This window comes from Netta rufina (genome assembly GCF_964035555.1).
Source record: "Netta rufina genome assembly, chromosome: 5".
NCBI lineage: Eukaryota > Metazoa > Chordata > Aves > Anseriformes > Anatidae > Netta > Netta rufina.
The window spans coordinates 44,826,118-44,846,647 of NC_140128.1; the positions used below are offsets into that span (position 1 = coordinate 44,826,118).

The window sequence follows — 20,530 nt, forward strand, 5'->3', positions numbered from 1 at the left end:
AATGGGACCGGATGACTGCACAGGCCTGGCCTCGCCGCCCTCAACCACTCAGCTGGAAGGGAGAGCTGCCAATGCTCTACAGGACAGGTAAGATCGTCCCAGCCCATACCCGGCACGGTCCACAGGAAACAGGAAGGTGACACAAACAGGCCAGGAAAGCAGCGATGGCTCCATCAGGATGACAGGACACGAACAGCCTCGGTGAGTCGCTACAGACCCTCGGGCACGGAGGCAGGGGCTGCCCATGGTAAAAGGGGGATGCTGCTCTGTTGCCCCTTCTCTTAAAGCCAGAAACAGACGGCGATGGGACCAGCCCTCAGCACACTCCTGGCCTCTCTCCCCTTCAGACCTCAGATGGAAAATCTGTCAACGCTCTACAGGACAGATAAGCTACCCCCAACCTATCCCCACCATGGTCTCAGGGCCTCTGGAGTTGGTAAAACATGGATAATTCTTGGCCCACAGGGAGAAAATGGATGGACGGCACTGTTGTGAGGCCGGGACAGCCTTAGGCTGGAAGGCAAGGGCTGCTCCCAGCCACGGGGGAAGGCTGCTGCCCTTTGGCTTTCTCTCTTGCAGCTGGAAACACACACGGCGATGGGAACAGACCACGGCAAAACCCTGGACTCTCTGCCCTCAAGAACTCAGCTGGAAGGGAGAGCTGCCAACGCTCTACAAGACAGGTAAGATCACCCCAACCCACACCCCAACACAGTCCACAGGAAGCGGGAAGGTGACAGAATCGCATCAGGACAGGAGTAAACCGTTGCATCAAGACGACGGGGCACAGACAGCCTTGGTGAGTCGCTGGAGACCCTTGGGCACAGAGGCAGGGGCTGCCCGTGGGCACAGGGGATGCTGCTCTGTGTGGTACTTCTCTTTCAGCCAGAATCACACAGTGCTGGAACCAGACCACGGCCCAATCCTGGCCTCTCTGCCCTCGACAACTCAGCTGGAAGGGAGAGCTGCCAACGCTCTACAGGACAGATAAGCGACCCCCAACCCAACATGGCTGGGCTATGATCGACACCTCCTGGCTGTTACTGAGACGTGAGGTGGACGGCACTGTTGTGAGGCTGGGAGAGCCTCGCACAGGGAGCAAGGGATGGCTTCCAGTGCTGCCACGGGGTGGCTGCTCGGTTTGTCGCCTCCTCTATTCCAGCTGGACACACTGACAGCGAGGGAATGAAGCCATGGCACACTCCGGGCCTCTCTCTTCCAGCACTCCAACGCAGAACTCGCCCCGCTCTCCAGGACAGAGAAGATCGCCCCAGCCCCTTTCCCACCTTGCTGTCAGGCTCACAGAGCCTCTCCCGGGGACACAGGGGCTGAGCCTGGCAACAGGCTGGGGCTGCTCTTTTTGACCATTTTCCTTTCGCCCCCCAGCACAGAGCCCCAAGCACACCAACGCCTGCCACTGACAGACCCTCCTCTGCCACTGACCTGAAGGCTGGGGCAGCCTTCTACAACCACAGCCACCAAAGGAGCACGAAGCACACAAGGATCCCGGCCCTACCCGCCCATGGGCCTACAAGCACACCAACGGGCCCCGCACCTATGGACCAAGACAGCTCAGCACGCCTCCGCGCCACCCCACGGCTCTCAAACCTACCTCAAATAAAGCTGCTCATTCACAACCTCAGTGCCTGCTTTTGCCTGCCCTTCTTGGGGAAACCTTGGGGGGCTCTGCCTTTTGCAGAACGAGTGACTGCACCAGCCTCCGCTTCTTCAGCTGCTGCCACCAAGACAATTGCAAAGGACATTCAGTGTCCTAATCTCAGACCAGAGTCTGCGGGAGTGGCTCTGGAAACCAGTTTGCTCCCCCTCTTTCAGCAATTTCTTCCTTCTTGGACCACAAAACACTCTGACACGGGCTCTACAGTGCTTAGGCTGAATTCCTTTCTGTCCCACCGTGCTGCTGGGACTGCTGCTCCGCTCATTACTCCAGCGAAAGGAGCTTGCTTACAAGGCACGCTCCCTTCCTTGCAGCTCAGTCCTTGTGTCGCTGCAAGCTCCTGCGCTGCCTGGCTGTAGAGAGCACCAGCTTGCCTGGGGCATGCTTGCTACCTGCGCTCTCAGGCACAAAGCACTGTCCTTGGGGGGCTGTCCGGGCACTTCGGAGACATCCTGATGGAAAGTGGGACCCCCAGCCACTGGCAAAGGGCGTTAGGCTGTCCGTGCGTATGCTGCTCAGATTTTAGGAGCTCTTTGCAGAGATACGATCAGATTGCTCAAGGGCATGGTGCAAAGCACTGAGACTTGGGGTACAATTACAAGGGCGCTCAGTGGGACTGACTGTGTGCTGTGCCAGAGGGCCTGGGATGGAGTTACACCTTTGGGGTTCCTATTTGCCACCCGCTATCACTGCTCAACAGGAAAGGCAGTGTCTTTTTTATATGCTCCAAGAGAAGAGGTGAATGAAGTGTCCTGATTACCAGAATCCAGTGACCGCTGGGCAAAGTTATCTTTATTTTCTACACAGGTATTGATCGTGAGGGACTGCAGGCTCACCTGGCTCGGGGAAGGACTCCCCACCCACCTCCTGCAGTAAGGCTTTATTACCAGCCTGGAGTAGCCACAAAGCAAAATCCTCAGCAAAGCACCAGCCCTGGAAAGGAACTGAAAAATTGTTTCCTGGCCTTTCTTCAAGTCTCGACTGCTCTACAGCAACTGCCAGCAAGAGGGCCTCTTCTGCTACCAGCAAGGGGACGCTGGCACAGCTATCCTAGCAGGAGAGGGCTGAAAGTACCGGTTACATTGACATCCGTCAGCATGCCTAAGCACATCTCCTGGTCACCTTGGAAAACACTGGAGCTGTGGCAAAGAAATAAAGCAGGTAAAATGCTCCTACACCAGCGAGCCATGAAAGCCTTTGGGCTCCCCTTCTTACCCCCATCTACAGAGCAGAGCTGGCTGCACACACCTGGGGCATCCTGCAGAGGCTCCGTGACAGAGGTAACTGCCCAATCATCTCTAATTATGAGGCCTGAAGAAACTAAAACATTTAAAGCTTAAAAGCATGTGCAGACATCAAACTTTCCAAAAGAGATGTCGAATAAAAGGCAAAGCTAAACAGAAGATTTAGCAGCAGAAATGCTTTAACAGCTACTGTAGGTCTAGTGAGACTGCTAAGGAAAGACGGAAAGCACATGGATTAAATTTGTTGGCATAAGTCTGGAGACACCAGTTTAGCTACAGAAAACACCATCATCAAGCCTTTGGAAATCCAAAAACGATAGCATTTTAGTACAGAAAAATGGGAAAAAGAGGAGGAAACTAGAAATAGAATCTCAAAAAACAGATACCTGCCTTGTTCCTTACGTATTTGTGGGCTCAATTTTCCCCTTGCATAAATCAATGAAGAAGTAATCTGCAGTTGCATATCTAAGTACAAAATTAGCTTTAAGTACAGGCTTCGTTCTGATTAAATTCAAGGTGAGTTTAATCACACTGCTGTGTTTGGGCCTAAACCAAAGTCTGCTAAGGCTCTTATAAAAACTACACTGGTATAAAATAGCTGTAAGAGGACAAAATCAGGCACTTCAAGGTGGGGAAGTAAACTGCTACTTCCAGGGAGCTGTTGGACAAACGGTGTTCTCTTTTACCAAGCAATTGCACTGTACTGTGTTATGACAAAGGGAATTTGTCTTCTCAGCCAGTTCCTGCTTGGGTGCCCATCAGCTGACAATGTTTCCAGGGGAGCCAGAGGACAAAATACAGACCAAATTCTGAGGACAAAACCTAAAACGCAGCAAATCCCATGCATGACATTAAAAGACACTTAATGAATGGTATGAAGCGATTCCACCAATAAATGCAGCAGCTGGTAATTGCTCGGGGTTACTCAGGCTGACCAGATATTCCTGGACCCTTCTTACTGGAAATATCAGAATAGCTGTTGCACGTCTAAATCATAAATCCTGCAGCTCAGCAAAATACCTGAGTATGTGCTCCACTCTCAGTGACCTGGAGCCGAGACCAGCCAACAACCTGGTAGAGGCAGCTTACGCCTTAACAGCGCTCAGTTCTGTGACAAACAGCACACCAACTTCTGGAACATACAAGAACTGGAACAACAACTAAAATTCACATTCAAATGTGTATACAAGTAGTAAAATTGGATTCCAATATGTTTCCCAGTTACTCATTGTGATATATTCTCATCTTGTTTTTCCTTTGGATGCTATTATTTGTCGCTCTTCAATCAAGAGAGTCAACTTCCTTCTTTCCAAACCAGAGAATTCCCTTTGAATTTTTTACAGGAAAAGACACGTGCTAAACCTTCCCCATACTCAGAAGCTGCCCCCTTCTTTTAAAGCCAAATAAAAGTGTTGTCACTGTCCATGAAGAGTGTAGGCTGCTACAAACACCTCAGGCCCAAAAGCCGGGCCTTTGGATAACACCTGAGGGCTGGACCCAAGGTGCAGCTGCTGGGGGGGCTGCCCCACTGCTGGAAATCAAAGAGAACCTGGGACATTAAGTGCCTCTCAGAGCTTTGCTGCACATTGCTCACACGCACCAGCCTTGCCCCTGCTGGCCAGCACAGCTCCCTTTACGCCAGCTTCTTCCTACTCCGCTTGGCTACCTCCTGCTTACAAACCCGACTGCCAGAAACCAACTGGGACGGATTCAAAACAAAAGCCCAGGGGACGGCGCTACTTTTGCACAGTCACGCTCCCGACTCTTGCAGGAGGCGCATCCAGAAATGCCCCATGCACTGAAACTCAGCCGTGCACAGCTGGAGGCATTCGCACAGGTGCTCTCCTGGTCTCTGCTCCAGGAGGGGAAGAGGGACTAGGAAAAAAAAAAAAAAAAAAAAAAAAGCAGCAACTACCTGAAGATTCTCAACCACTCAACCAGGAAAAAATAACATCCTGCTATGAAATCAATGGAACTGCACAGTTTTAAGACGATTTGATCTCGCCTCCAATCATGGAAGTAGACCTACTCTTCAGTGACAGTTTCCCAAACCATGCAAAATGTTTCCTTATAAGAACTCTCCCTAGTCTTTCCTCCACTCTACTCTTGAGCTGAAAAAAGCTCATTTGAATCCCCTTCGCTGAGCAGCTGCTCTTGCAATTGCTGCTACAACTGCTGGATTCCCCTCCCCAGAATCACAACGCGTGGCTTTGAGCTTTTCACTGTTTATTAGTCATTTAGTTCTGCCTTCGTGCTTCCACGCTGGGCATCACGCTCGCACAGCTGCCTGGCACGGCCCTGCAGCCCGGCCCAAACACCTGGGCACCTTTTCCACCGCCCAGCCTGGGCCTGGGCTCCGCATCACCTGCTGCCACCCCCTGGGGACGCAGTGCCATGTCACAAAGGGCTGGGGACGGCCCCAGAACGCTGGCCCCAACGGCCACACAGCCCTGCCATGGCTGCCCGTGCTGACGGGGAGGCTGCTCAGCTGCCTGCTCCTGCTTCAGCCTCAGCTCTGGACACAAACACCACCGGAGGAACTCAGCTCCTCTCTCCTCTCTCTGCAGGCCCTACCCTTCAATGGCTCGCAGCGCCCTACAGCACACTGACCCAACCAAACCGTGGCACGCTCCTGCCCGCTCCTTGCCACCACGGAGCCAGACAATTCTCCACGCCCTCCAGGACAGGTAAGATCGCCCCAACCCACTCCCACATCAGTCCACAGGAAGTGGAAAGGTGACAGAATCGGGTCGGGACAGAAGGAAACCGCTGCATCAGGATGACAGGAGACAGACGGATGTGGTGAGTCGCTGGAGACCCTCGGGCACAGAGGCTGGGGCAGCCCGTGGGCACAGGGGGATGCTGCTCCGTTTGTTCCTTCTCTTCTTAAAGTCAGAAAGAGACGGCGATGGGACCACACCACAGCACAATCCTGACTGCTCTCCCATTGAGAATTCAGCTGGAAGGAAGAGCTGCCAGAGCTCTACAGGACAGGTAAGATCACCCCAACCCACACCCAACAGGCTCTCACAGCATGCAGGAAGGTGACAGAATCGGGCCAGGACAGGAGTAAACCGTTGCATCAGGACGATGGGACACGGACAGCCTTGGTGAGTCTCTGGAGACCCTCGGGCACAGAGGCTGGGGCAGCCCATGGTCACAGGGGATGCTGCTCCCTTTGGTGCTTCTCCTCTTTCAGCTACAAACACACAGCGATGGGACCGGATGACTGCACAGGCCTGGCCTCGCCGCCCTCAACCACTCAGCTGGAAGCTGGAGCTGCCAATGCTCTACAGGACAGGTAAGATCGTCCCAGCCCATACCCGGCACGGTCCACAGGAAACAGGAAGGTGACACAAACAGGCCAGGAAAGCAGCGATGGCTCCATCAGGATGACAGGACACGAACAGCCTCGGTGAGTCGCTACAGACCCTCGGGCACGGAGGCAGGGGCTGCCCATGGTAAAAGGGGGATGCTGCTCTGTTGCCCCTTCTCTTAAAGCCAGAAACAGACGGCGATGGGACCAGCCCTCAGCACACTCCTGGCCTCTCTCCCCTTCAGACCTCAGATGGAAAATCTGTCAACGCTCTACAGGACAGATAAGCTACCCCCAACCTATCCCCACCATGGTCTCAGGGCCTCTGGAGTTGGTAAAACATGGATAATTCTTGGCCCACAGGGAGAAAATGGATGGACGGCACTGTTGTGAGGCCGGGACAGCCTTAGGCTGGAAGGCAAGGGCTGCTCCCAGCCACGGGGGAAGGCTGCTGCCCTTTGGCTTTCTCTCTTGCAGCTGGAAACACACACGGCGATGGGAACAGACCACGGCAAAACCCTGGACTCTCTGCCCTCAAGAACTCAGCTGGAAGGGAGAGCTGCCAACGCTCTACAAGACAGGTAAGATCACCCCAACCCACACCCCAACACAGTCCACAGGAAGCGGGAAGGTGACAGAATCGCATCAGGACAGGAGTAAACCGTTGCATCAAGACGACGGGGCACAGACAGCCTTGGTGAGTCGCTGGAGACCCTTGGGCACAGAGGCAGGGGCTGCCCGTGGGCACAGGGGATGCTGCTCTGTGTGGTACTTCTCTTTCAGCCAGAATCACACAGTGCTGGAACCAGACCACGGCCCAATCCTGGCCTCTCTGCCCTCGACAACTCAGCTGGAAGGGAGAGCTGCCAACGCTCTACAGGACAGATAAGCGACCCCCAACCCAACATGGCTGGGCTATGATCGACACCTCCTGGCTGTTACTGAGACGTGAGGTGGACGGCACTGTTGTGAGGCTGGGAGAGCCTCGCACAGGGAGCAAGGGATGGCTTCCAGTGCTGCCACGGGGTGGCTGCTCGGTTTGTCGCCTCCTCTATTCCAGCTGGACACACTGACAGCGAGGGAATGAAGCCATGGCACACTCCGGGCCTCTCTCTTCCAGCACTCCAACGCAGAACTCGCCCCGCTCTCCAGGACAGAGAAGATCGCCCCAGCCCCTTTCCCACCTTGCTGTCAGGCTCACAGAGCCTCTCCCGGGGACACAGGGGCTGAGCCTGGCAACAGGCTGGGGCTGCTCTTTTTGACCATTTTCCTTTCGCCCCCCAGCACAGAGCCCCGAGCACAACAACGCCTGCCACTGACAGACCCTCCTCTGCCACTGACCTGAAGGCTGGGGCAGCCTTCTACAACCACAGCCACCAAAGGAGCACGAAGCACACAAGGATCCCGGCCCTACCCGCCCATGGGCCTACAAGCACACCAGCGGGCCCCGCACCTATGGACCAAGACAGCTCAGCACGCCTCCGCGCCACTCCACGGCTCTCAAACCTACCTCAAATAAAGCTGCTCATTCACAACCTCATCTGGCTCTGGAAACCAGTTTGCTCCCTCTTTCAGCACTTTCTTCCTTCTTGGACCACAAAACACTCTGACACGGGCTCTACAGTGCTTAGGCTCAATTCCTTTCTGTCCCACCGTGCTGCTGGGACTGCTGCTCCGCTCATTACTCCAGCGAAAGGAGCTTGCTTACAAGGCACGCTCCCTTCCTTGCAGCTCAGTCCTTGTGTCGCTGCAAGCTCCTGCGCTGCCTGGCTGTAGAGAGCACCAGCTTGCCTGGGGCATGCTTGCTACCTGCGCTCTCAGGCACAACAAACGACAAACTTGAAAATAAAACTGCCCTGGTTTCATAGATCACAGCTCCCTCCCGCTGCCCAGACAGAGCCCTGCGTTGCAAAGGAGGGGAAGAAGTGGGGTAAATCTTTTCAGGTTTCAATTAGTCTCTGAGGGCCACCCTAGTCAATAAGGGCACAAGCAATGAGGTCTGGTTGCAGCCTGGTCAAGAACATTTTATGGAAAACCCTCATCTGTTGTGATGGAGCTGCTTGAGGAAATTCCCCTTCCTGATATGGATTCTGGAGAAGGAAAAATAACTCAGACTTCATTGTTTCTTTCCTAAGACAAAGCATAGAGGAAAAAAGTACTTGTTTTGAACGTAATCCTCTCAGTTCAGTAAGTCACTTCCAAATTTTACTCCTCATAGATAACATTTCAATGAGGTTGCAAGCAGAAATAGCCAAAGTTAGCCTTTGTAATTTTTCCTCCGTAAATAGCTTTATTTTCTTTCAAGGAAGACCAACTAGAAAAGCTTTGCAAAGGCAGTTATAGTTTTCAACAGTGTAAGCCCCTACCTACATCACTTTTAAAATTAAGATGTCAGCAGATTTAAGGTACTTTCGTCAATCTTGAAAATTTTACCCTGATCTGGAACTCCAGCGATTTACAGGAACCCAAGGAGATGAGCGACCCTTTCACACAGCCCAGAACAGCCTGTCAGGCATCAGTTTAGCTAGCTGCATTTAGGAAATCTGCCATCCCCTCCAAGAGCAGAGGTAGTGACCAGCATCTTCCACATGCCAAATTACATATTCCCTAAAACCTGCACCAGTCATCTGGATTTATCAAACGTTTGCAGAACTCTCTAAAGGGAAAGCAAAAATACAAGCGTTTATAAACCTGCCATAAGCTAGCCTGGAAATTACAGGCATATAACATCAGATAAAACATTTGTTCCAAAATCCTCCCTCAAAAGGCAGCTGAAAGGAGAACTCAGATAGGGCAGGGAAGTATTTTATATATCAACACTAGAGTATTGGGTGCAAGACCACAACACTCCTTGTTCTCACAGTGGTTTAAGTGCCTTATATTTGAGTTTCATGATGTAGCAACTTACATGATTATACAATCTTTTCCAAGGCTTCCTCCCTCCCTTCAGTTACAAGCACAGAGAATGATTTTTTCAGCTTTCTGCCCTGCACCAACGCTCCATGTGAGAGCACATTCTAGCCTAGATTCCCACAAATTGCCATGTCTTAATGATTTCTTCAAAGGAGCAATGCCCATCTGGATGCACTTGGCTGGCAACGCTTTATCACACATACAAAATGACGCACAGTATGGAAAAGCACCGTCTGCCTTGAGTTTTAAGCTATCATCTGGGGGGCTGACAGTGTTGCACCAGGTTATGAGTGGTCATAGTTTGCTATCTTACTGATGAAGCTTTCCCCAAGTGAGATCAGTAAGTGTTCCCTCCTCTCCTTCTCCCTGCTTCCTTCCAGCATCTCCTTGCCCCTGGAAGGATCGCACCAAAAAGTGCGAGGGAGGAGACCTCATTTTTCTCTCTTGTGTTCAGGGAAACAGAAGCATACATACTCACATGCTTTGTAAACAAATGAACTTATATCAAAGGCAGGAGCTGTGCATAATCAGTAGCATTTTCTAGCACAAACAGCCCAGAAAGGCCTCATACGTGGGCTGCCCACTCAGATCAAAGTGGCGACAACAGCTACACCAGCAGGGAGGACACGAGCTGCTCTGTAGAGATCCTATCACCCATCCATCTGCTGTGACAGTGGGTGTAGAAAACAGGGGGACTGAGTTGTTGCCTAGCTCCTTCTTTCTCCCCGTCAGCAATGCTCTGAAGATAATAATGAGCAAACTTCAGCAAGCTGTGCTTTCCAGGATGGTATTTCCATGGAGATGTTCCTGAATATCTCCAGCTGGTATCCTGTCTATGGATTTCAGTTTTGTTTCTAAAAGGTATGACAAATACTCTGATTAAAAGCAAATAGACTGTCTTGATTCTGAGGTGTGCAGGTTATTGGGGGGAGCGGTGTCTGTAACACATGTTTCTCACACACAAAGAAATTCCAATTTTGCTTTACTTTCCATTCTAAATAAAGGCCTCTTCTCTGGTTAGATCCCTGCACACAAGACATTCTGGGATCTAGCCTGCACACCATGGAAAAGCCATCTTCACACACTGTGTGAAATAATTACATTTTCTGATGGGGAAAAAAACTCTTAGTGGTTTTACCCAGTTTGATCTGGAACATGAAGGACTTGCTGGCTCTGCTGCTGAGCTGTGTGCAGTATGTACCAAGCCTTCAGGCTGGAAAGCTCTGTACTACCAAATACCTTCTCCTGAAAAAGTCCATTTTCTTACTCAAGACATTCCTCTGGTCAAAAATCCTGGATTAAATGTTATGTTCTGTATTCCCTGAAAACAGGTGCTTAATTGTTGCAGGAGCTACAGAGCATGTGATCAAAGGATGCCATATGGGCCAGTTATTAACAAAGAAAAATGAATGCATCATTCGTCGGGCTGTAATTAAAACTGAATAATAGTTTTCATTCCCATTGTTGATCTGGCTCTTTGTACCACAAAGAATAAACAGCTTCTTGCCTTATTACTCCTAACCCAAATTCACAGCTCATCAGGTCTGTGAATGGATATGGTAGTAAATATTTCATATTATGGCTCAGTAATATGCTGATATATGTATGTAAGCACATTGCCTACCAGCTTCCTACTTGCACACATGTTAATAGGATCATGTTTATATACATACACTGAAACACAATTCCCATCCAAACTAACACAAAGCCAACCAAGATAAAAATAAAATCACTGCAGTCAGTTTTCATGTCATTCGGAATTTCAAGTGCTTTAAAATACGACTGTAATTTGCAAGTCCACACATTCTACACTAGCATATTGCAAAACCATTGCATAAAAGCCATTTTAAACTGTCAAAATAGATATCATTGTATTCCCACTTTCTTGACTCACATCTTAATCTAAAAACAACAAAAGCGTTCCAAAGAAAATTTTTAAGTGTGAGAATCAGTTTTCCCTCAGATTCAGTTCTACAGAACTGTCAAATATAATCATTAATATACAGCACAAGACTTATAATATTTTAATTGTCTTCCCTTCTGAGATTTTTTTCCACCACCACCACACACTAAAAGGGCTAGAAATGTCCTTATCCTCATCTGTTCCAACAAAAATGAGAGATCGGGATCCCGACACATTTCCAAGGCAATTGGGTTGTTGAGCACCATGCCAGATGACTGACAGCAAAACCCAAGAACGTGGCCACAGCATTTTGAGTCTGGCTGCAGCCACAGCCCTCACACTCCCAAGCGCTGTGGGTAGCCCACAAAGGGGCGCTGCACCCCACATCACCCATCTGTCTTGCCTGCCATCCCACAAGGCCTCGAGCCACAGAAACATACCAGCAACAAACCAGTAACACGGAACTGAAAGGCACTTTGGAGACTGAAGTTGTGTCCTTGGTAAAGCTCCACTGTTTGCATTCATATGCTTCTAATTTAACCTAAAACTGGCAGAATTCACATCTTCTGACACAGCTTCCTGCCCCTGTCCTTCATTTTTAGTGGTGTAACTACAACAGCCACAGCTTGCAATTTCATAGATTCATTTCCAACATTATTCTAGACAACCTCTCTATCATTCTCTGATTTTTTTCCTTACATCTTCATGTGCAGAAGAAAAATAAAATAACCAATGAGAGGGGGAAAGAGCTCAGCTAGTGCTTGGTTGCAAATTCTGAGTTGACAGTTTTATTTACTTATTGATGTTAAACTTTGTAAAGGAGCTCCAGTCCTCCCTTCTCCATTTTTTTTTTTTTAAAGCTTCCTTGGAAGTCTTAGAAGCACAGACACAAATGAAGCTAGTCACTATGGAGTATTTTTTGCCCTTTCAGACCAGACTGAGGGTATTCTGCATGGCCTTTCACTAAGAGGGCATTCTTTAAAGGATGTTGGCATCGCTAACTTCTGTTGTGTTGTTCTCAATAACATTGAAAACAACAGGTTCAAGTGGTACATGACAATAAAGACATACGAGCCTCAAAAAATGAGCCCCTCAGAACGAGCTTTCCAGCTGCCTGGAGAATGCCCGAACCTCTCTGAACATAGCAGCACATACAACCACCACTCGCACCTACTGACATCCTTGTGATGTTTCTGGTGATTCAGAGCCTTAACAGAAAGACAAAGGTACTCGAAAGGTATCAGTGCTGTTTTCCAACAGCACTTGTGATGATCTGCACAAATGCTAAAGGAGCCCTAGGTCATTCTAAAATCACAAGCTGAACATTCCTCTACGATGAACGGTGATAAAGCTTATAGAAACATCCCACATGGGCCAGGGAGGGAGCAACGTCAGTACTATGTGTGTTAAACTACAAATCCTAACCTAAATGAAATCCTAGCCTTAATGAAATTCTGCAGTAAAACCACGGAAAAACACAAACACATCTATAAAATCAGATGCTTCTGTTCTACAGATACTGCTTCTCCTTCCATACAACAGCAGTGCCTGTGATTGCTGGAAAGAATGTTTGAAATCCAGTGAGTTTGAATGTCAGCTTCCCATGGCTCCCTCAGAACCCTCAGCCAGCAAAAACAGGAATAGGAATAGTGCAGAAATGTAGGAGAAAGTGAAGAAGTCATTTAGACTATTTACAGGGCCAATAAAATGAATGCTTAGAAGACACAGCACCAGCTGTCAATGCTACCTCACACAACCGCACTGAAGTCATACTAAAACACATTTGCCTCATCATCTCTCATTAAGACGAGGTCCTATTTCATTCTCATTGCTGCAGCTGGTAACAGCGCTACGCAGTTTCCTACACTGCAGTCCCACTTGTCATAGAAGCCAGTTCAACAAGGTTATTTCCTCCCGCAGCTGAAACGCAGCTAAGAATTGCACCAAGAAGTGAGGCCTCCTCTCCTCCCCACTTGGACATAACGGGGTAACTCTTCCTTACAGCTACAGCTGCAAACAGATGCATGTCTCTCCTCCACCTGCAGAGCTTCGCCTTCCTATTCCAGCCTCTTCCCATCCTTCCCAAAGCAGCACAACAACAAAACAGCTTGGAAACCATGCCGCCGCTTGCTGGCTCCTCAGGGGACCCACTGCACCCCAGGCCAGCACGGGACTGCAGAGCAACTCCAGCCAAGGATGGAAAGCATCAGCATCACCAGCACAGGTGTGCTAGGCACAGCTTACAAGTACAGCAAGTTCAAGCTCAGGAAGTGTTTGGGAACTGTATACAGCTTCACTCATCTTTAATTTAATATTCTGTCTTAGCCCTGAGGATGCTGCATTGTCCCTGCACGATGCTCCACGTAGTTTGCGGGAAACGCTGCCACCCCACTTTTTTCCCTCTCTCCTAAACAAAGAATGATGGAACATCAGAGAGAGGTATTTTGAACAAGTACAGTGGTAAAAGGTTGCTTCCCAAAGCTGCCAAGAAGCCACAGCTCCCATGCCCGCACTGGCTTTTAAAGGCACTGCAGGCTGTGACAGTGAAAATTCATATATTTAGTATTCTGTCTGAAGCAGCAGGTATGTTGCATTCTCACAATTACCTTCCTCTTTAAATGCCACAGACCTGCTGCAGTCCAAAAAGGTGCATTCCTTCAACCTGTGGGTCAGCCATCGGTTCCTTAGGTAGCAATAGTTTTGGAGGCTCTTCCAGAAATGTTCATCTGAAGAGCAGTTTGCAACTGATATAGGTGCAATGCAGCATCCTGCCACTTAGAGCACAAACACTTTTTGGGGGTACATTTAAAACATCCTCTTCCTTAGCTGTGCCCTATTTTTGCTCTGTTGCAAAGCACAACTGGCAAACATAGCATCAAACTTCACAGAAGTTACCCTCAAAAAAGAAAGGGCAAGATTAATCAGCAATTTTTAGAAGACTTGAGCAAATATTACCAAGCAGCTCTGGTATTTTGAGTTTCTACTAGCACAAGACTAACGCTGAAGAAAATATTTTAAGATCAACATCTTGCAGCTGTATTTTCTTCTCTCATAGCAAAAAGCTTAAATCAAGGTCTTGCAGCACAGGAAATAATCACAGGACGAGAGAAATGCAGTGTTTCAACTTAGATCATTGCAACAGTTAACTGAGCATTTTGAAACAGCAAGCAATTTAACCAAGTAAATTTTCACCTAATTAAGCAGCAAATGAGATGCAGTCCACGGGAACGTACATTTAATTGTGTCAGCAATTATAATATAAAGCACTTTACGCACATGTATGTGTCTATACGTATCTATCGTTATACACTTACCGTGCAGCAAGGCATGGGTGTTACGTCGGTCTCAAAACAATTGCTTTAGAGCCTCAGGCAGAGCAACCTTCCTCTCACTCTCATCTCGGGCAAGTCAGTGTTTCTGGAAGGTGGCCAGGCAAGATCAGATTCATCAGCCAATAAAATTGTCTAAAGCTGCCGTTCCACAGGAGACCGCTCCTCTGGCTGCAGACTCAGGAGCAGCCAATAAAGAAGAAAATCAGCATCAGGGTGCGGGTGAGCATTTTGCCCCATACTAAGGGTCTGCTCACCAAAAAGCCAGCTTTGCTCTGCCTGTGCTGATGTACTCTGTCATCTTGCATGAAAAACAACTTGCACTTGACTTGCCTGGCTAAAATAGAAGCACAGCTATTTGGAACACTGGCAAGGGTAAAGAAATCAGTCAGTCGAGCAGGTGCCTGATGAGCCGGGAAGCAATACAGCGACACCCGGAGCCGTGAATTCATGCTATGAGCGGGGGCAGCATCAGCCCTCGCTTTGTAGGGGGAGGTGGGAGTTGCTGCTCTAGTAACCAAGCACTCAGCTAAGGACAGAGATGTTGTCTGTGGTGGGAGTGTGGAGAAAAATCTGAAATCTTACCTCTCTCGTGTCTTCTGGAGCTGGACCTGCTGCAGTGGGTGTGTGAAGCCATCCCACCTTCAGCTCCGCGCATTTATCCTGGACTTCACTGCTGCTCAGAAGAGCCCTGGATTGCACCCTGCCAGCCTACGGCAGCAGAGACATCTCAGCATGCCACAAAGCTTTGCAGAGGTGGCTGATGTCCAGCGCATCCAGGGAACCGTAGGCCTTGCTTTCACTAGGAAAAACAAGATACGTCAGCCTTAGTATACTTTGGCTAAGCTGAAGTAAATCCTAAAGATGACACCGTGCTTGTTGCATTTGTATGTGTTAGCAGGTCAAAAGCCTCTCGAGGTCTTCCTTCTAAATCAGCACTAGGACAAAGGCCAGGCTGGTTTGAAAATGTGTATTTTGACAGCAGATGAACCATTTTGCTACGAAACCCCAGCGGAAAAAAAACATAGGTAGCATTCACCTCTGTGAACTTCCCTGAGGTAGAACCCTATTTGCACTTTTTTCCATGCAAGGTTTGCATCAAGGTGCTTCACCTGCAAAGCCAGCTCCCTGCCTGATCTGAGGGCAGCCCAGCCAAGGCCCACATTTCCAGCCACGTTTATTTCAGTCTGCTGACACAAGTGAGAAGCACACACCACCCAGTCCTCACTAGTGCCATTAAAGACCCTCACCTGCGTGTACTGGAGAACAAAGCTGTCTGGAGTGCAGGCAGCCCCTCGGAAAGTTATGGTTGTAAAAAGCTATACCACGTCTTGAAATGGGAGGGGTTTGTTAATGAAAAAGCACATGGTAAAGAAAAGTGGGTTAGATTAGAATAGGGTCAGCAAGACTGTCATCAACAATAACCGCTCTTCCCTTTTGTGTGCCTTCAATCTCCTGTTTTGCTATGGATATATTTTCATTTATTTATGCAAGACAGTGCTACCTGTGCTTTCTTTACGTGCTGGTACTACAGCCCTCTGGGGTACCACAAACCAGAGATGTCACCCTCGGAGCTCTGAAGGCCATGCATGTTACATTAGGAGAGCTGGAAAAGAAGCTCCAAAAGCTGCCATACACTAATACCAGGCAGCACAGAGGCATAGCTTAACTATATTCAACAGCCTGGACTTTGTACTCTGATCTTGGAAAGCTCCATGTGCAAGCATTTATGGTCTGGATCTCCCTTTGATGTTAATTGGCACTACTGAGACCCACTCAAATTCACAGAGGCTTTTCTGCCAGCTGTGGGAATGGCTGCTGCCTTTGGAAGGCGTGGGCTTTCACTTTATGCCCCCATACTGCACACTGCCCGCTCCATGGCACTGCCTGGCTGCGAGCACACCTCACCCCGAAGGCAATTACATGCTGGGTGCTCCCTCAAAGCGGATCTGGGTGCTGCAGGAGAGGCTCATTGAGCACAGTTTAGGAAAACGGCGTCTTGGCTGCAAATAGAGGCAGCACACATACTTACTGGAAGCAGAAGTCTTAAGGAAACTGAGGGAAACACGATGAGCAAGCAGGGAGCCCCGTGCCTTTGGGAGTAGGAGAGCACAAAAGTAGCAGCAGGCCCATACTGGTGGTACACAAGAGGAGACCCCACACAGATTGCCACAGCAGCCTGCCTCCAAAGCTGCTGAACTTTTGTACAGCTGGCAAAAGAAAAATCAGCTGTGCAGGCACCAGAGGTCAACTTATTCTGCAAGTCCTGCACACCGTGCTAGAAACGGAGTAAATACCTACATTTTCTCCTCCTGTGCATTTGGAGTGTGGTCAGACTTCTAAAACAAAGGATTTGTTTTTATCACTCATCACGAACTTTAGCTTCAGTATTTAAATGCTGTAACAGAGAGAGCATTTTCTAAGCTTCTTTCTACACATATTTGGGGTGGTTTTGGCTCTAATTAATTTGGAACAGGGCAGGGAGTTCAGCAATTTTCCTCTTCTCTCTCACATCCCTGTGTCCCACTTTACTTTTAAAGTGGTAGGGCCCATCTAAATTAAGGCACTAGGAGATGAAGAAAGAAAAATACCTTACTGAATTACAGATCGCTGACAGAGCATTTCATCATCACAATCGCGTGCTCAACACTTTTCACAATTCATAGCGTGAGTGGCCATGCAAATCTGCGGTCACTGCAACAGCTGAAGGGGAAAAACCTCACACACACAAACACACAGACAAAAAGCAGAATTCTGTTCACCCGCTGAATCTGCTCACTGAGGAGTTTCCACAGCATGCTCGTGCTTTGCCTGGCCGCGGCACATTCTTATTCTCTTTAGCACATTTATTCTCAGCACAGCTTTGTGAAGTAGGGCGTTACTTCTGGGAAAGTTACATTACTTACTTGCTACTCTTACTATCAGGAAAGCCCAGGAGCATGCAGGAACCCTGTAACAGCTCAAGGAACTGAAACACATCTTTGTAGTTAAAGCTAACACCATTAAAACTGCATCGTGCTTCTCATAATGCAAGATCAAAAGCTGCCTCTCTCTTCCCCATCCCTTCCAGCACATGGATGTGCAGCTGCATCTGTGTATCCCCAAAGAGGGGGCTGTGCAGCTTTAGCCTTTTAGCAGCAGTCTCCTGTTTATGCATATTTTATGGGCCCAACATTTCCATGTTTTCTACATATATACATATATAAACGTGTGTGTGACCTCAGTGTTTAAACAGAACTTCCTGATTTGGGGGGACAGCTATTTTACATGCAACCCTTCACACCTACTTTAAGCACAAGTGGTAGCACAACAGCGTCACTTCCATAGTTTCAACTTTTCAAGCACAGCATGATTATTAAAAGCATGTATAGAAAAAACAAAACAAACAAACAAAAAAAAACAACCAGAGGAACTCAGACTGTTTTTTTCTACTTCAATCTAAGCAGTCCCTGATTGAGGGTACTGTTCTGTCACCTCCATAAAAACAGAAATCCATGGGCAATTCTAAGCAAAGAACTGCAACAGGCACCAGAAAACATGCATCAGTCCTAAAGCTGAAAAATACAGTCTGCAGAGAGTAACAGAAAAAACTATTTCCCCACATGTTGTTCACACCCATGAGAAGATGCCCTCTCCTGAAGCAGGCAGGTCAGGGGGCACCACATCCTTGCTGAAAAGGGGAAGGGAGAGGGCAGAGCATGAAGGAGAGACAAGATTGATGGATGGTGTTTCAGTAAGCCCTTGTGTGAAAGGTGCAGAAGGTGTAGGAAAGGCTCAGTGCTCAGCTCCTGGTGGCTTTACACAATCCTGCTCCAGGTGCAGGCCATGATGAGTGAGGATGGTGCCAGCTATGTCAAAGCTGGACTTTTTGTGCCACAGAGTAGCTGCACAGCTATCTGTAATTAACACCTTCTGTGCGTGCTGTCCTGCGATATATCATGACAAACACCCAGATTACCCATTAATACAGCAAACAAGACTAAGCAATGCACGCATTAAAAAAAAAAATAATAAATCATGTTACTCAGAACTCACTTTGATCCAAATGAAGCAACTTTGCAAGTCTAATACTGCAGCTTTTGGCCTTGAGTATTATTGACAGGAAAACTGAATTCAAACAGAACTGCCTGAATTTTTATTTCTACACACAAACACCCTTAAATCAGTTTGACCCTGCAGCATAGTTGGTGCCCTCTGGTTGACAGTCCCGTTACCATCTGTAATGAACATAACATCTTAAAATGTAAATAATTTATGTTGGAACAGCAAATACAGTCTGAAAGGAAGAAGGTAGTTGTGGAAAGTGAGATCAGAAAAGCTAGAATCAACATGGGCCTCTCCAACGTGGGCTTTCATGGAATTATGAGCATTAATTACCCTGCCTGCCTCACCTGCCACCAGAGAGCACCTCATGAGGCAGGAGGCCCGTGGGGAAGCCCAGTACTGAGCAAGGAGGGAGGTCTCCAAGGCAGAGAGTGCTGCTCTGGGGCCCTACAAATTTATTTTCCAGTTCAGTTACGGATTTTTGCCCCACCCTTGGCAAAACTCCTAACTGCACCAGGGAGCAAATCTGTATAAATAAATTAACAATTTTAATAAACAGCTGTTCCAGCATAAATACCCTGTCACATCCCATTTTCTGCTTGTAGAAACAAACTTCACCCATGCTTCCTCTGCTGCACTTGGGCTAATTCATCATGCATTATTCATGCTGCTCCGTATTGGCGTTTAATTATTCACAAGTCCCTCTACCCCCACCCTCTTTCTCCCTCCACATGCATGAGGATCAGCCGGCGCCATTCACCAGCGACAACCCTCGCACCAACAAAGGCGAGGCTAGACACGACAAACTTCAACCAGAAAACCCCAAACCCCATATCTCACTCACAGACCGGCTGGGTTCACACCTCGGGGCGCCCTGAAGGGACTCGGGAGCCATCTCAGCGTCCCCAGCCCTGCCCCTCGCCGCCTCATGCCCGCTGAGGGGACCCGCGGCATAAAATGGCCGCCGGGGGAACGTGCCGCCGGGCGCCATCAGGGCCAGCTGTCCCCTTGTGTTTTTCGTTAAAAGCTGCAGCATTCTCCTCCTTTTAGTAACACCGTCCCCTCGGGACCGGCCGATGGCTGCAGGATAGTGCCCAGCGGTGGAGAATGCGGGGCGGATCGCAGCGATGGGCGCCTGCAAGCGAGGTGCGAGGCCGTGAGGGCGGAACGCAGCCCTGAGGCGAGGTGAGGCGAGGCGCGCGCGAAGCGCGGGAAGTACCTCAGCGGCCCCGCCTCAGGGGGCGGCCGAGGCTGACGGGGAGGGGGTGGAGGGGGGGGTATAGGTTCGGGCTGAGGAACGTGAAGGAAGGTGAGGAAAAAAATCGAGAAAAGTGCGAGAAACGGCTCTACGGGCGCTTGTCCTTTTATCTTTCCTGAGGTTTATGGTGTTTCTCCGTTGTTTATTCGTCATCTTTTAATCTGTTTTATGTGGGAAAGATCTGTGTGTGTTACTCCCTCCAGCACATGCTCTCAAATTGCTCCACATCCCTGTACCTCAAGGTGAGCTCCCTCAGGGCAGCAAATACACCTCCGTTTGCCCCAGTAGCACCTCTGCTACATTTAATCCACCATTTCAGGGTACTCCTGGGTATAATCATGTACAGTGCTGTTGTGAGACAATATTTTAAGAGCCATTCTTATCTGCTAGTGCCACAGGGGTCTTGTTTTGGTGCAACTGCCACTAAGATGAAAACTAGAGGCTTTTTGCCCTTATGTATGCGCTCAGGAGAAAGCTTTAAAAAAGCACCAGCCCCTGTATTATTGCAGGCTGATAAGAGGGGGCACAGTGCCAGAGTAGGGGTCTTCCTTTATCTCCTTGCTAGGTACAAGGCTGTATTCAGCAAAGTCTTCAAGCATATATGCTTAAATACTAAATGGCCTTCTGCCTTCAGAAAGGTTATTCACACATGCTTTAATTCACCTTTGTGCTTAACAGTATTGTGTGTAAGGACCATGAAGCTTTTCTTAGAAGAAAACCTTTGATATTAGTCTGCTCCCGAGACAGCTTCCCAGATTTCAAGACCATAGACACAAATGAACCCAAGAACAGTAAGAAAATTATTACTGGCTTCTGTAGTTGAAGTATGAGGTACCACTACATGTGTT

General features: G+C 48.8%; 1 protein-coding gene across 1 annotated transcript in view; it reads right to left on the reverse strand.

Moving 5' to 3' along the window:
• The window catches only part of OSBPL5 (oxysterol binding protein like 5), a gene marked incomplete at both ends in the record, with an annotated part of 162,486 nt that extends 148,106 nt beyond the window's left edge, over positions 1–14,380 (reverse strand). The window contains one exon of the mRNA XM_084286912.1: positions 14,366–14,380. Within this exon, the coding sequence (XP_084143038.1) occupies positions 14,366–14,380 (15 nt within the window). The remainder of the gene's footprint in view (positions 1–14,365) is intronic.
• Between the last annotated feature and the right edge of the window lie 6,150 nt (positions 14,381–20,530).